A 16,519-nucleotide genomic window follows, 5' to 3' on the forward strand; every position below is an offset into this window, starting at 1 on the left:
TGTAAAATCGCTTTTCAAAATATTTTCTAGGGATTGCCTATATGTCAATGCTGCCTATTTTAATAACCTCTTTCCATCTCTAATTTTACATGTTTGCATTTTCCCACTCCATCTTTTGGCTAGTTTTGTTAAAGGTGTGCCAATTCTGTTTATTTTTTGAAAGGAAAAACTCTTTGTTTTATTGATCCTTTCTATTGCTCTTTTTGTTCCTTATTAATCTATTTTAGTTCTGATTTTTTAGGATTTATTTCCTTTTACACAATTTAGGTTTCATTTGTTTTTGTTTTCTAGGACATTGAGGTACAATATTACATTATTTATTTGAAATTTCTCCATTCTTTTTTAATGTGTGTACTCATAGTTATAAATGATGTTTTTACTACTGCTTTCACTGTATCCCACAAATTGTGATATTTTGTGTTTCTATTTCAATTCACTCCTACGAATTTTTTAAATTCAGGCCACAGATATTTTCAATAATCTATTGTTTATTCAAAGGTATATTATTTAATATGTATGTGTTTGTGTAATTTCTCTTACTGTCAATTTCAGTTTCATTATGTCATAATTTTTATATAGTAGTCCATTAAATTGCAATAAATTATTTACATTTTTTGCATTGGTTAATGCTTGCTTTAAATCCAAAACTATAATGTATCTTAGAAAATGTACAATGTGCAAATGAAAATAATGTGTATTGTCCAGCTGTTGGGTGGAATACTCTAATCCTGTTACAGCCACTTGATGTATAATATAATCTAACCTTATGTTTGCTTGTTGATGTCTTGTCTGGATGACCAGTCTATTAGTGAGAATGACATTGAGATACCACTAGCATTTTGCTCAAGTTTATTTTTCCTTTATATCCTATAAGATTTGTTTTATAAAATTCTGTGTTCTATTACATATGCATTTATAATCATTATATCTTCAACTTACCACTATGTAGTTACCTTCTTTGTCTCTTCTGATTTTGAAGTGTGCTTTTCATATATGATCATACACGGTCACCATCATGACTAAGAAAGAAGAAAAAAACAACAATAACACAACATAAAATTAACAGGCTACATAAATAAAGTAATGATCATTTATACTCGAGAACAACTAAAATAGAAGTAACCATGATGGGGGAAAACAAATTAATAAGAGTAAAAAATTAATAAAAGAAAAATTAATTCAAGAAGGAAAATAAATAGGGGGGAATATTGGGAATGGGAAAAAGAAAAATGTATGTGAAGAAACAGAAAAATTAGAAATAAAAAAGAGAAAATCCCTTTAAATATTTTTAAAATAAATCAATGATAAAAAATAATAAGATATAAATAATAGTTTAATATAATAAGATATAAATAATTTAAAATGTATCAAAAATTCTTCCCAGGTAAAATATTTACACTGGAGACACCTCTTTGCAGGTGAGCTAACATTTGAATACACCAGGTATGTGGGGTTAGTAGCCTACAAAAGAAACCAATTCCTCTCTCTTCCCACCAAATATTCTGGGATTTGGTGTGGTATGCTGGCTGCACTGTGCTCCTCATTTCCTGCCATGGAGGGTAAGGGAAGGTTGATGGGGCTGGCCATCACACTACAGGGATTTTGTTAGCAAACCTGGGGAGCATTGCAAAACAGAAGTCAAAGTCACCACAAGCCATTCTTTAAGTGCTTTGTGAATCCAACTGGTGGGCACACACTGGCACACACTTGTTCCAGAGGCCTCTAGTCATTGACCATGGAAGTGTCCTAGTCATGGTGAATCAATCCTTGGAATGCCTGTGAAAAGTGGTGTAAGCAATCAAACCACTGAGCTCCACTGTGGAGAGGGGATGTGGGAATGCGGTGAACTGTCAGATGTGTTCTCTGAGCTCTCTCCGCTATGTGCAAGCACATGTGAATGGAATCACCCTTCTTCACAAAGGGAAGGACCACTTACTAATGAGGCTTCCAGGGCCTTCCCTGCCACTCAATTCTCTCAGTTTGTTTGCAACAGGCACTGTCCCTATCTGAGACAGTAGAATGATAATGTTTTCTACCCCATCACTGTAGCAAGGTGACCCAGGGCCCCTGAATTGACCTATATTTTCTAATCCCTGCACAGTTTATTCCCTACAATAGGCTCTTTCTCAAGATAGCTTCTGGTTATAGCACTATGAGAGCTTGCAGAGCATTGTCATGAATTCTCTAAAGCTCTGTTGTTGTGCAGGAGGAGTCTCTCTCAGAAAAATTCCCCAAACTTGATCTAAAGCTTATAAGAACCATGTGTTTCTCCCACAGCTAAGACTGCTGCTCTGCTGACACCATGTGAGTTGTCTGCTCTCTCCAGCTTACCTTATGCTTGCAGGTTGCCTCTCTCACCAGGCAGCTGAAGTTGATCTTGTAAATTACTTTGTACTTTTTTATGGGCTGCCTTAATGCTTCTCTGGATTATTCAGAATTCTAATAATTTCTTTAATTAGTGTCAAGTCCTCTCTTTCTCTTCTTAGGATACAGTTTCCACTGTGTTCCCTGATTCTTTTTGTTTTCAGAGTCAAAACAAAGGTAATTCTATTCTGCAATTTCCCTCCCTCATTAAGAACTCCTACATTTGAATAATAACAACTCCTGACAGGAAATCCAAGCCATTATTTTAAAAAGTAACATTCAATGATTCCTAGTGGCATCTGACATCATATTTTTGGTAGATTGCACAGTCTACCTAAAGTGAACACAGATTTGAAATAAAATATTCAGATCTGAACTCTGAAATGTAGAATCATTAGTGAAATATTTTGAAGGAAACCATAATCTGCCTTGTGATCCATTCATTTTCAGTCTTAATATCTATATAATTATGTATTTCCCTGGATATATAGCGGTCACCTGAGACTTCTGATGATCTCATCCCCATTTCTTACTTCATCTGCTGTGCTCTCATTCTTCCAAATCTCAAACCATTGACACTCGAGAATGCATGCTTTATTAGAAACCATTTCAGATGCTGGCACATTACATTGAATCTCAGAGATCATTCACAAAAAAAAAAAAAAATACTTTCAACTTCTCAAAGTAGGAATCCTGACATTTCTAGAAACATTTTATCACACCTTATGAAGAACTCTACCAATAACAACTTTACCTCTGATAGGACCTAACTTCTACATGAGACTACTTATTAGATTACAATGAGTTTAATTCCTTTTTTTACACAATTAATTTTCCTACTTGTTTGGGTAGGAATTGAGACCTAGCTGCTGCCCAGATATGACAACGCCATGTCTTTCCCAGCAAATTCTACATTTTGAAAGCTTAGTTTGTGGGAGGGAGTAGAACCCTTCTCATTCTCTTTGTAAATGCAAACATGATTCTTTCTCCTCAGAGACTCCACAGCTCCGCCTGGTGGATGGAGGCAGTCGCTGTGCAGGCAGAGTGGAAATTCTTCACCAGCATTCCTGGGGCACTGTGTGTGACTTCAGCTGGGACCTGAAAGATGCCCATGTGGTGTGCAGACAAATGGGCTGTGGTGAGGCCCTCAATGCCGTGCACGAGGCACTCTTTGGGGAGGGATCAGGGCCCATCTGGCTGGATGACCTGAAGTGCACAGGAGAGGAGTCCCATGTGTGGAAGTGCCCTTCTCTAGGCTGGGGGCAACACCACTGCACACACAAGATGGATGCAGGAGTCATCTGCTCAGGTATGGCCAGTGAATTCCCCACTGTATTGGATAATAAAAAGTTCTAAATAAGTGAGTGTCTTACCCTTGGGGGAGTAGGAAATGAACAGTCCAAGGAGGACAGAGAGGTTCTTTCACAGACCCTGAGTGTTCAAAATAGCTGCAAATGATGAGCTTCATTTGTGTCCCTTCTTGTAAACTTCAAATATTATCCTTTCCTTTCTCAATTCTCTTTCTTGATAAGATGGGTTTGTTATAGGATGTTTTCACTTACAATCAATCTTCATAATTTTGTTTCTCTAATTTACTATTTTGGGGATTACACATAAATTACCATATACACCCAGTTTACAGCACTTTTCAAAAGACATGCAAAAATGAGGCTCTATTTTTCTCAGTTTAATTGAGTGTTTATATATGTATAGCCATAGCCAGAGATATTTTTGCACTGGGTTAATAGGTTTATGGGCACGGGGCTGGGATTGAACACCTCACAGGAGAATTTTGGATTATTGCAAAGTTGTAATTCTCCTTTCCAGATTCAGACTTCAGAATTCTTAACACATTAGCAGGAAAAGCCAGAGAACTGTGAATGAAATGCTCTGAATCACAGGCTTTCCTTATTACTACAGTAATATTACTACAGCAGATTCTCTCTACGTTTCCTTTTAAAAGCAACATCTGTATAAACTCATACTTAGGAAGGTTAATGTAACCCTGCCCTGGCTAATCAATATGGAATGCCATAAAATATTAATGCATGTTTATTATGGTAAGATATCATGTAGTTTAGGTCCAGGATATTTATTCAGTGATCTCCCACAAATAACACTGAGTAAACTCCTATTCACACACCAAACTAGCTTGATAAGAGACAATAAACCACGTGAGTACCTGTTTTTAGTATATTAAAAAGAAAGACATATTCAAAAGGGAGAAAGATTAAAAGTTTCCAACATCAAGCAGCCCAGCATGAAGACAGATGCATCCTTCTTGGGGACTGGAAAAGAAATTAAGCTCAGGCCATGGACTTAAAATCTGGGACAAGTCCTGTCAGAATGAAACCTGGTGCCCTGAACTGTCCAACACTGGTTGCTATACCAGTGTGTTCAGACTGAGAATCTGGAACTGTGTTTAGTCAGGTAGCAAAGAGACTGTCTCCACCACCACTCCTCCAAAGCTCCCTTGGCAGAGGAGGAAGCAAGACTCCACTTGCTAAGGAGCAGGGCACAAGGCTGGCCCAGGACTTTGTCTTGGAGCTCAGTGCCAGGCCCATCATGGTGATACTCAGCACTCTGTAGGAATTAGGGACAGAGCTCACAGGCAGAGCAAGACCTATGTGCTGGTGGGACAGACTCAAGAAGAACCTGTGGCTGGTTGCAGGAGTCTTGGTCCTTCAGTCCACTTCAACAGTAGGCAGCTCATAGCACTGAGGGCCTTGGTCCCTCCCCAGTTCTATGTTGCCTTGGCAGGCTGTGGCCTCAGTGTGTGACAGCATTGCAGTGTTGGTGGCCATAGGACCACCCTCCTCATTGCTTCCCAAAGCCCCAGACAGCACACTATGAATAAAGTAGAGAGTTAAGTCTCTGTTTGGGGCTAAAAATTTAATTGGGCACCTAGATTTGACCTGGAACCTTGGGCTCTTTACATATTATAATACAGCTCCCAAAGATGAAAGATAGAGTCTCAAGCAATCAAAAAGAAACAAACACATAGGAATGGCCTAATTCACCTGATGACAAGTTTCTCACAGTAAACATATAGACCAGAGTAAGTGCCATGAGATTTTCATAGAGCTGAAAGTAAAACCTGCCAATCAAAAATTCAGAACACAGCAAAACTGTCCTTTACAGACAAAGGAAATATAAAGACATCATAAGAGGGCCCTCCCAAAAATAATTACCATATGATATAGCAATCCATGGCTGAGCATATATCCAAAGGAAATAAAATCAGGATGAAGAGATATCTATACACCAATGCTTATGGTAGTACTACCGACAGTAGCTAAGAAATGGAATTACGTGCTTAAGACCTTGGGTGTAAGGTGGGGAGGGAATCCACATTTGTGTGAATCCTAAGTGTCCATCAACTGATAAATGGATAAATAAAATGAAATAAATTTACACAATGCAATACTCTGTAGGACAAAAAAAGAATGAAATCCTTTTATTTACTACAGCATGCACTGACCTGGAGATCATTATGTTTTGTGAAATAACTTGGGCAAAGAAAGAAGAGTGCCTTATAATCACACTATATGTCAAATCTAAAAGAGTTGACCATATTGAATTTGAGGCTGGAATTGTGATAACCACAGGCTGGAAAGTACAGAAGATGGAAATAGAAGGCTACAGATTGATAAATGAATAAGAGTTTTTGCTTAGATAGGAGCAAGAAGTTCTGATGTACCACTGCACAGGAGGGTGACTATAGAAAAAATATTAAACTACATTTCAAAAAACCATAAGAAAGCATTTGGAAGTTTTCAACAAAAATAAATAAAGTGTGAGGAAACAAAGATAACACAATGTATACATACACAAGCACATCTATTTACCCATTGAAATTTATACTATTTTTGTTTTTAGGTATCAGTTCAAATAAATTTAAGGGAACAAAAAGAAAATGAGAAGAAATGTGGGGGAAGATTATATAGTTTACATCTGATGGGTTCAATGATACAAGAAAAGTACATTGGGAAGTAAATTAGAAAACAATGGGAACAAGAAGACAAACCAAATTTTTTGAAGACAGAGAAAGCTTACAGTATCTGGTGGATGGCAACACAAGGATGACAAAGAGCACATAAGGATTATCTGAGCCGTGCTTAAGAATCTAGGTGTAAGGTGGGGAGGGAATCTGTTTACATTTGTGTGAATCCTGTACACATTAGCTGTACAAAGTGAGAAAAATGATTTGCAAATGTGACTCACAGTTGTGGCATTGAGGTCAGAATAGGTGAAGAAAAGTTTCCACAAATGACACATTTTTGAGAAAATCAAAACATTCTCAAGGAAGCAATGTGTTTATGTAGCAAAAGATCAGACTAGGGAAAACCTGACTGTAATTTTCAATTTGCTCCAAGGAGAATGATTCATGTACTTCAATATACTTCTGCAGATGGAATTTTTCTTTCTTTTTCTATCCAGGTCTCATAAATTTTTCCTATAACTTGAAACTTTATGTCCTCACTAGATGTGAACCCTCACAAAGAATATTATTTCCCCAAAATATACATATCCACAACCAAAAAAAAACCAAAAATGTTTCTAGAACATGCCAAGTTTTGGTATGTTTTGAATAAGAAAACATAGAAGGAGACTCTCAAATTAGCCTTTATATACATATTTCCTACATTAGGACTATGAAGGAAGTTTAGATTGTGTCTTCTTTGAAGACCGCTCTGCCTCATTTTTATCCTTTTCCAGTCAGAGGCATTTTTAACCCTACTGGGCCTCCAGTGGCCACTCTCTTTTTCCCTGCTGTGCCTTGATGGGCAGGTCATGATGCCACCTCTGGCTTTCAAAGTGACTGGGAAGCCCAATGGTACAAGGAAAGTTTGGTCTTTGAGGAAGATACTTGGAATTTATGGATTTCTTCCTGGCCAGAATACAATAACTGATGGAGACATTCCCATGTACTCTGTTTAGGGTGATGCAGTTCTGTGCCCTAAACAGAATAGTAGGATTGTGGAGTGATAGATGAGGAGATCGGTGGGTACAGAAATGAGGCTTATGGACTCAACATTGAATATTATATTTAAATTTTATGTTTCAAAAAAGCCTCAGTTAGTAGATTTACTTCATGTTATGTCTCAAAATTCAAAAGAAGAAGCTTCTGATATAAATGCTATTTAAAACTCAGAGGGAGAGATACATGTCAATTCTTTCAAGAGACTTGAAAAATGACCATTCTGGGTAAATTCTACCAATTTAGACCTCTTAAATAATGTTCAAGCCTTCATATAGGTTTTCCTTGTGATACAAGAAGAAGGTCTATTCTGAATAAATAATTGATAATTATGTGTTTATACTCCAGTGGTCAAATGAATCAACTTCAACATTCAGACCTCTGGGATTTTGTGACTATAGATTGTTCAGACTGAATAATAGGTTCCATATGGCACATTAATTTTTGTTTTGTTTGTTTTGTTTTTTTTCGGGGGTACTGGAGATTAAACTCAGGGGTGCTTAAACATTGAGCCACATTTCCAGCCCTTTTTGATATTTTATTTAAAGACAGTGTCTCACTAAGTTACTTAGAGTGTCACTGTTCTGAGGCTGGCTTTGAATTTATGATCCTCCTGCCTCAGTCTCCTGAGGCAGGAGGATCATAAATCACATGCACATGAGTAGCATGTGCCACTGTATCCTGCACACATTAGTTTTATTTGGACATATATTTTGTATAAGCAAGAAAGGTGCACAGAAAAGTAGACAATAAAATGGTGGTACTATTTACCTCAACCATCTGGTAATGCAGATGAGTAAGGGAAATCATTTTTTATCTCCAAATCCCTTTATACTATTGACATATTACCAAAACTGGTATGTATTTTTGCAAATAGAAGTAATGAGGATTTCTAAATCACTATGATATAAGAAATGCCTACTTAGCTGAAGAACTATGTAGACAATAAAAATGCCTACATCTGGAATCAGTGGATCTGGATTTACAGAAGAATGTATACCTGCTCCTGAACCACACTTTGACTATTATATTTATATTTATATTTTATATATTTTATATATTTATGTTATATATATTTTGACTATTCTATTTATATTTTATATATTAAATGCAACAGAGTAATTCAACCCTTAAGAATAACAAGTGGGGATCATCTCTGTGTAGATGGTAGCTGACTCTAATTTGTACATCAAGTATTTTTAAAAATAAAATGATTCAAGAATTCTGGATGTATTAGTTCATTAAAAATGCCTAGAAAATTATAAACAATTAATATAGTTTTAAAGATGAACTAAAATACTGTTGAGTTTGCAACAATACTGCCCTCTGAACACCTCAGGATCTGCTCAGCACAATGACAGATGCTCAGTTAATCGTCTGAGTACATGTACTGAATGAATTTTGCTCTTCATCCCCTCAGACTACAGTTGGATTAGGTCTCTCTGACCTGTGAAGAGTAGAAGAGTAAAGGTGAAATCTGAATTGAATCATCTATTTCTTTACTTGAAATGTTTCCATTTTCATTAATGAAAATTATGCAAAAATTCTTTACAAAGTTTTGATATTCCAATAGAAATATCAATATTTTCTTAGTCCAGTGCCTAAGAAAAACATTCCCATATAACATTTCAACTGAATGACACTATAATCAGATATTCCACTGAATTCTCTTAGATAGAACTCAAAATTAATGTTATTCTACATTTATTGAGACATTCTATATCTTGGGAGCTAGAAATATATCATATACAATGAAAAACAAGAAAATGAAAAAGAAGTAGTGTTTCTGCAGACAAATTTTTGTATCTAATTGATCCAGAACTATAATCAGTCATGCACAACTCATGGTGGTGATGGTGTTAATCCCTAGTGTGGAGATGTAACTGAGTGGAAACCAGAATCTACACAGAAAAAGATCTGGCTGCATCCACAGGCAGAGACTATAGTGATAGTTTCTGTTCTGGAGACTGATCTTTATTGTTCCTGTCACTGGACACCAATATTGATAGCTGATTTTTATGATGCCCTGCAGAAGTCTCATGCTTTTTAAAACATAACATCCTAAAGTAGAGTGATTTCATTTTGAAATTCTGTATTTTTATTGTGACTTTCTAAGTAAGGTAGATTGTCATCACTCCTCTGTAATAATATATAATAATAATATAAAATAATGATATAAATAATGTAATAATAATATAAAATAAAATGATATAAAATAAAATGACCTTATAGTCACAAGGTCACAAATCCACACTTGATATTAATACATCAGTTTCAGAGAGAAATGAAAGTATTCTAATTATAATGCTTTAAGTAAAAATTTTAATAAAATTGATTAATGCTTTGATGTTTGTTCCATTTTGAAGATCCACTTTGGAAAAATAAACACTGATCATATTATTCTCTTCAGCAAGATTTCTCTGCAGAACTTCTTCACCACATAAACTTACTATTACATAACTTTTCCATACTTGTGGTGGGATGCCTGCCCAAGGGTCTAAACCTACACTTGAAACCCCTTCTTGATCAGCTTTATAGAGATCTAATGGCTTCTTCCAACTCTACTTACTAATAACAAAATAATCCCTCAAAACAAAATAAAACAAAAAGGCAAAAAAAATGCTCAAATCTCTTGATAAATTCTTTTTTTAACTTCTTATCATTCTTCTAAATTCCCTGTCTTCATTAATAGGAAATATGATGTAAAGAACCCTGATTATTTTAGTCAAGATAACCTGGATTCATCTCATTCTCACAGTATTTACTGGACTCTTTCCTCATTCCTAAATGGGAAATAAATATAAATGTTCAATTTTTTATACATATTGAAATTTTTCACTCATTAACAAATGTTAACTTAGTTGGAATTTTTTAATGAATAAAGTTTTTGAGAAGAAAAAGGTGAAAATTAATCCTAGTCTTTTTCTACTTGATTTCAAATTCAGTGGGTAGATATGGCTCTTATAAAAATGGAGGTAGAAGAGAGAGATATATAAACAAACACACAGGTATCTTTTTAATATGAAGGATAATATGTTCATACAGAAGAAAATAAAAACATACATATTACAACCACACAAACACACATATATATATGATATATATATTATATATAGATACATATAAAGATAGATAGATAGATAGATAGATAGATAGATAGATAGATAAATAGATAGATAGATAGATAGATAGATAGATAGATAGATAGATAGATAGATAGATCTTTATTTATTGAGTCAATCATTCAGAACTGACCTTTTAAATTTCTCCTCATAAATTTGTGTTCACACACTTGCTCACAGAATTCACATTTTGGTATCAACTATTGAACACCTTCACCACACCCTGGGGGAAAAGAAAGCTCTCAAGCATTGCCTGTGACATGTAGCTCCCAATTCCAAGACAAGGTACTCATTTTGTTACTTACTTTCTTCCACAGGATTTGTGCGTTTGGATGGAGGAGGTGGACCCTGCTCTGGGCGAGTGGAAGTGAATTCTGGAGAAGGATGGATTCCAGTATCTGATGGGAATTTCACCTTCCCCATGGCCCAGGTCATCTGTGCAGAGATGGGGTGTGGCAAGGCTGCATCTGTCCTGGGGAACCTGCCCTTCAGAGAGGACAGTGAACAGGTCTGGGCTGAAGAGTTCCAGTGTAAAGGGCTGGAGCCTGAGCTCTGGTTCTGCCCCAGAGTGCCTTGTCCTGGAGAAAGGTGTCCCCACAGAGGGGCTGTGCAAGTTGTCTGCTCAGGTGAGACTCACAACAGGATGTTAATCTCCCTATGCACTCTGTGGGCCGTAAAAAAAATTGTGGGATGTAGCTAAAACCCTGTCTTCTACCAGGATACACAGAAGTCAGGCTCATGAAAAATGGCAGCTCTCAGTGTGAGGGTCAAGTGGAGATGAAGACCTCTGGAGGCTGGAGAACACTCTGTGCCTCCCACTGGAATATGGCCAATGCCAATGTTGTTTGCCGTCAGCTGGGCTGTGGAGTCGCCATCTCCACCCCAAAGGGAGCATACTTTGTGGAAGGAGGAGATGAGATCTGGAGAGACCAATTTCACTGCTCAGGGTCTGAGTCCTTCTTGTGGAATTGCCCTGTGACTGCCCTGGATGTTCCTGCCTGTGCCCATGGAAACACAGCCTCTGTGGTCTGCTCAGGTAAGAGAGGTCAGGGATGACTGGTACTTGAGTGACATGTCTCTAAGAGTAGACAGCATGGAGAGCTGAGTTCACAAATGAGACATTCTGTGGTAAAATAGGATTCCTCTCAATTATTCATCTTTCTGGCCCTGTCAAGTGGTATTAAAAGCAATGTTTTTAAGTAAGCCTTTTATTTATTCAAATTTATGGACAACAATGTATAACAATGAACAACAGCTCTGTCAGGTTCCTCATCCTGGACAGAGAACATTAGAATCTCCCAGAAGTAACCTGCACATCCCTGCAATCACTGTGCCCTCCTCCCTGCAAAGAAGACCACCATAACTTCTGCTGCCAAAGAAAAATTTTGTCAGCTTTTGACTTTTATGTAAAGTCAAGCCACATCTTTTTGACTACTTTGAATCCACATTGCACTTAGAATTCACTCATTTTGTGTTTGTAGCAGAGCTACATTTCTTTTTATTGCTGTTTTCTACTGAATGACCACATGACCATGTATTAATACATTCAAGTGATATTGAGATTTGATGCTTGTTGACTTCTCAAATAATGATCCTATCTATTATCATGACAATAGCTTTTGGTCAAATATGTATATATTTGTATATGGTTTTTAACTCTTGTCCTTTAACTTTCACTCTCTTTAATATGGTCTTCTTTCAAATGTCAAGTATTGTTCTTAATGAAGCACAGCTTATCAACATTTTTGTACACTAAATAGAACTTTTCTACGATAAGATCATAAAGATATTTGCTAAGGGTGTGTTATACATGTTTAATTACTTTTCTTTTGCATGTAATTGTTATACTTTATGGTTGATATTGTAAGGGTGTGTATGATGTGAAGAAATTGACTCCACCCTTTATTTAAAGGAGAGTACATTAATGGTAGGAATAAGGATCTGGCAGGTGGAGTCTTTCTTCATGGTGGCTTGCAATTAACAGGTTGATTGGAATCTTGGCAAGCCCCACCCATCTCTGAGAGGTTATGTAGCTATGTGGCTCCAGCAAGTCACCCCATCTCCTGTGCTGTGTGGAACCTATGGCAAATCTAGGTAGGAATTCTCATGTATTGGGCAGTCTTAATAGCAGGAGTGCCACTGAGAGTTCCCAGACTTTCCTACCCACTTGCTTCCATGCCAGTTGGGGTCATGCACATTTCATGGGTGAATTCTGAGATTCAAACATAATGGATGAGTTGAAATAAGTCTACAAAATATGAATGAATGAATTCTACAAAACAAATACTGGATAGAGATTACTTGATTCAGTTTTTGCAATCTTGTTTCAAAGGCACATGTGAGGAAGCCTGCAAGCATAGCAATTTATGAAAAAAGTATCAGAGAGACTGAACAGAGAATATGGGAGCATGAAGCTATACTCTAATAAACTTTCCAAGCAATTAGGTAATGCAGTCTTGTTATATTAATTAAACTGTATTTCCTTATTAAGAGGTTGAATGTTTCTACCACAGTTATTGTACTCACGCCGTGCATGAAGTTGAATGACATGAGGCATGGTAGGTGCTGTAGAAACATGTGCATTGAGTAAGAGAAAATTCATATTTAAGTCAAGAACTAAAGAAGGAGTAAAGGTCCAATGCAGGAAGAAGTAGAGCATTTGGTCAGGGTAAATACTGAGGTGGGGAGGAGCATAGTGACCTTGATAAATCCCATCATGAGCAGAGCAGGAGAAGGGTGGGAAAGAGATGCATGATTAGTATATAGAGCTAGAGGCCGATCCAAAGAAAAAGTATAAGAAGAGCTGGAGACCTCTCCAAAGCATGGGTCCAATAAAAATCCTGTTTAAAAGCTGTTACTCTTCTCATCTGACATATCATGGAGGAGTGCTGTGAGATGAGGAACCTTGACTACCCTTATTTTCACCTTGAATTTATCTTCTCACAGTCCCAGAGGTCTTGGGTGATACTACCTCCTTTGAGCCTTTATCCATATGCTACTGCAAACTAATATGCCCACTTCATCCCTCTCCCAGAAAACATTCCATGGGGCCTGGAGGAAATGAGAACCTAACATCTTCTAAATTCTTAATAACTGTAATGTCCTCTTCAGTTTTATGTTCTCACAAAAATCTGGCTGTCCTCTGAAAACAATGATTTCCTTATTATTTGAAGGTTCTGCATTTTCCTTTGAACATATGTTTCTTTTCTTTTTCTGGCCAACTCATTGAATATTTCTATTTTCAACAATTAATTTTCTTTTAATCCATGTTCAGCTATTTGAAATTTGCCCCATGTAAGTTGGTGCCTCTCTCTAGTCTGGTCACTCCCCCTCATCCAGGAAGGCTGCAGTAGCAGGCTCACCAGGCTCCTCTGTCTCCTGTTCCTGGTGCTGCCAGCATCCTTGAACACAACTGAGATAACATCCTGGACTCTCCATTAATGACTTTCGCCCTTTGAAGCACTCCTTCACACTCCATCTCCTTTTATGGCCATACTATTGACCATAACTAACTGTCCAGCTTGAGATCTTGATTGCATTGTTTATTTCCCTAACTATTGCCTCTTCTCCTTATGGCATATATTCTTGGTGCTTCTTTTCCATATAATTCATCCTCATGCAAACTCCAAATGTTTTCCCTTGTCAGTTTCCCAGTTTTCCACTCTTCTCAGGGTTGTACATGTTCTTCTTACCCTGATTAGACAACATGATGTCCCATTATTATCCTCCTCCTTCAAGTACACTGAACTCCCTGGTTTCTCTCAAAGACAAGAATAATATTACCTCTCAGTTAATACTATCATGGGATTAATTCACTGATTAGGTTGAGACTCTCATAACCCAGTCATTTCTCTTCTAAAACTTCTTGCATTGTCTCATCAGAAGCTTTTGGGGGACACCTCACATCCAAACCATAATGTCCACCAAGTCTTGAGCAGAGCTAGGTCATGGCTACGTTAAGATACAAACTCACTCAAGTGGCTGAAGGTGTAGCTCAGTGGCAAAGCACATCCAACATGTTTGAGGCTCTTGGTTTAATCACCATCATACCTCAGAAAGAAGAAATGAATAACAGCAGTATTTAACACATAAACATAAATCAGCTATATAAATATAGTAATAATCAAACACACTAATAACAACTAAAAAGCAGTAAATAGATAAAGGAAGAATAAATATAGAATGAACAAAAATGTAAATTAATAAAAGGAAAATTAATTTAAAAAGAAAGATTGCAGAAAAATACAAAGAGAAAAAGGGAAATTAAAAACTAAGAAGAAAATAACTTTATTTAAAAAAGATGAGAAAGAGAAAAATCCATTTAAGGAATTTTTAAAATGCACTAAATACATAATAGTAAGGAAAATATAAAACTTTATAAATTGAAAAAGAAAAACATTACTTAAAATTCCTTCCATACAAAATACTTGCATGCAGAGAACTCTTTCCTGCTCATTTAACATTTAAATCCACCAGATATGTGGGGTTAGTAGACTAAAAATGAAACCAGTTGCTGTTCCTTTGAGTTCCCATCAAAGTGAGCTAGAATTTAGTTTGAAATGCTGGCTGCACTTTGCTCCTCATTTCCCGCCATGGAGATAAACGGAATATTGATGGGTCAGGCCATAATCATGTTGGAGGGGTTCTGTTTGCAAACGTGGGGGCATAGCAAAAGTCAAAGGCATCACAAGCCCTTCCTTCAGTGGTTTGTGGACCCAACTGGTAGGCACACACTACACCAAAGACCTCAAGCCCATGGGGGCATGCCCAGTGCCCTATTCAGGGTGAATCCCTGGAGTGCCTGTAAAAAGTGGTGTAAGCAATCAAACCACTGAGCTCCACCTTAGAGGTGGACATAGAAATGGAGTGAATCACAAAATGTGGTCTCTGAGCTATCAGACATGGCCTCCATGTGCAACTGTATAAGACTGGAATCACTCCTCTTCACATAGAGATGAACCACGTATCAATGAGACCTCAAGTCCTTTCTGTGCCACTATCTCAGTGTGTTTCTGTCAGTCACTTTTCCTGAGACTGAGGTGGTCACTCTTCCACCCTGTCACTGTGGAAGAATCACCCAGAGATACTGAGGTATGATTAATCCAAATTTTATAATCCCAGCACAGTTTAGCCCCTACAATGTGTCCCTTCTCAAGATGGCTCCCACTTATAGCACTCTGAGAACTTGCTGAGCAATATGATCAATTCCTTCTCTAAGTCTTCCTTGTTCTGCAAGAGAAGTCCTTCTCAGAACAACTCCCCAAACTTGATCTTAAGCTTGTAAGAATCATGTGTGTCTCCCACAGATAAGATAGTTGTAGTTGAAGTTGTAAATTGCCTTGTACTTTTCTCTGGCAAAGCCTTGTAATGCTTCTCCATATCATTAACATTTCTCATCATTTCTGTATTGGTTCCCAGTGTTCTTCCTCTTTCTCTTCTCAGAATACAGTTTCCCCTGTGTTCCCTGCCTCTTTTTACTTACAGAGTCACAAAGGTACTTCTATTCTGCTATTTGCCTCCTCATCAAGAACTCCTGACAGGAAGTCCAATCACAGGCTAGATATATTTGGGGGGAAAGTAACATTCTAGGATTCCTGGTGGCATTTGGGCAATGTCACTACTTTGACATCATCTATTTGGAGAGGTTGCCCAACCCACAAATTAATTTTCCATGTTTGAACTATGAAGCCTAGACCTATTAGTGAAATATATTGCATTAACTCTGATTTGTCTTATGATCCATTCATTTTTCAGTCTTAATGTCTATCTAATTGCATTTTTTTTCCTGGATTCATGGCTGTCAACGGAAACACCTGATGATCTTACCCCATTTCCTACTCCATCCCCTGTGCTCTCATCCTTCCAAATCTCAGGCCATGGGTACTCAAGTGTATGTATTTTATGAGGAAATCAATTCAGATACTGGCCTATTATACTAAATCTTAGAAATCATTAAGAAAATACACTTTGAACTACTCCATTTCTCCAATTGTTTTGTCATATCATATGCAGAAATCTACCAATAACAAGTTTTACTCTGATAAGATCTACA

At 37.1% G+C, this 16,519-nt stretch overlaps 1 protein-coding gene across 1 annotated transcript in view; it reads left to right on the forward strand.

The window, feature by feature from the left end:
- Positions 1-1,552: 1,552 nt before the first annotated feature.
- Positions 1,553-16,519, forward strand: part of LOC144365088 (antigen WC1.1-like) — a 63,985-nt gene continuing 49,018 nt past the window's right edge. The window contains exons 1-4 of the mRNA XM_078015890.1: positions 1,553-1,559; positions 3,359-3,673; positions 10,785-11,093; positions 11,186-11,503. Of these exons, the coding sequence (XP_077872016.1) occupies positions 1,553-1,559; positions 3,359-3,673; positions 10,785-11,093; positions 11,186-11,503 (949 nt within the window). The remainder of the gene's footprint in view (positions 1,560-3,358; positions 3,674-10,784; positions 11,094-11,185; positions 11,504-16,519) is intronic.

The sequence above is a fragment of the Ictidomys tridecemlineatus genome, chromosome 6 (genome assembly GCF_052094955.1).
Source record: "Ictidomys tridecemlineatus isolate mIctTri1 chromosome 6, mIctTri1.hap1, whole genome shotgun sequence".
Lineage (NCBI taxonomy): Eukaryota > Metazoa > Chordata > Mammalia > Rodentia > Sciuridae > Ictidomys > Ictidomys tridecemlineatus.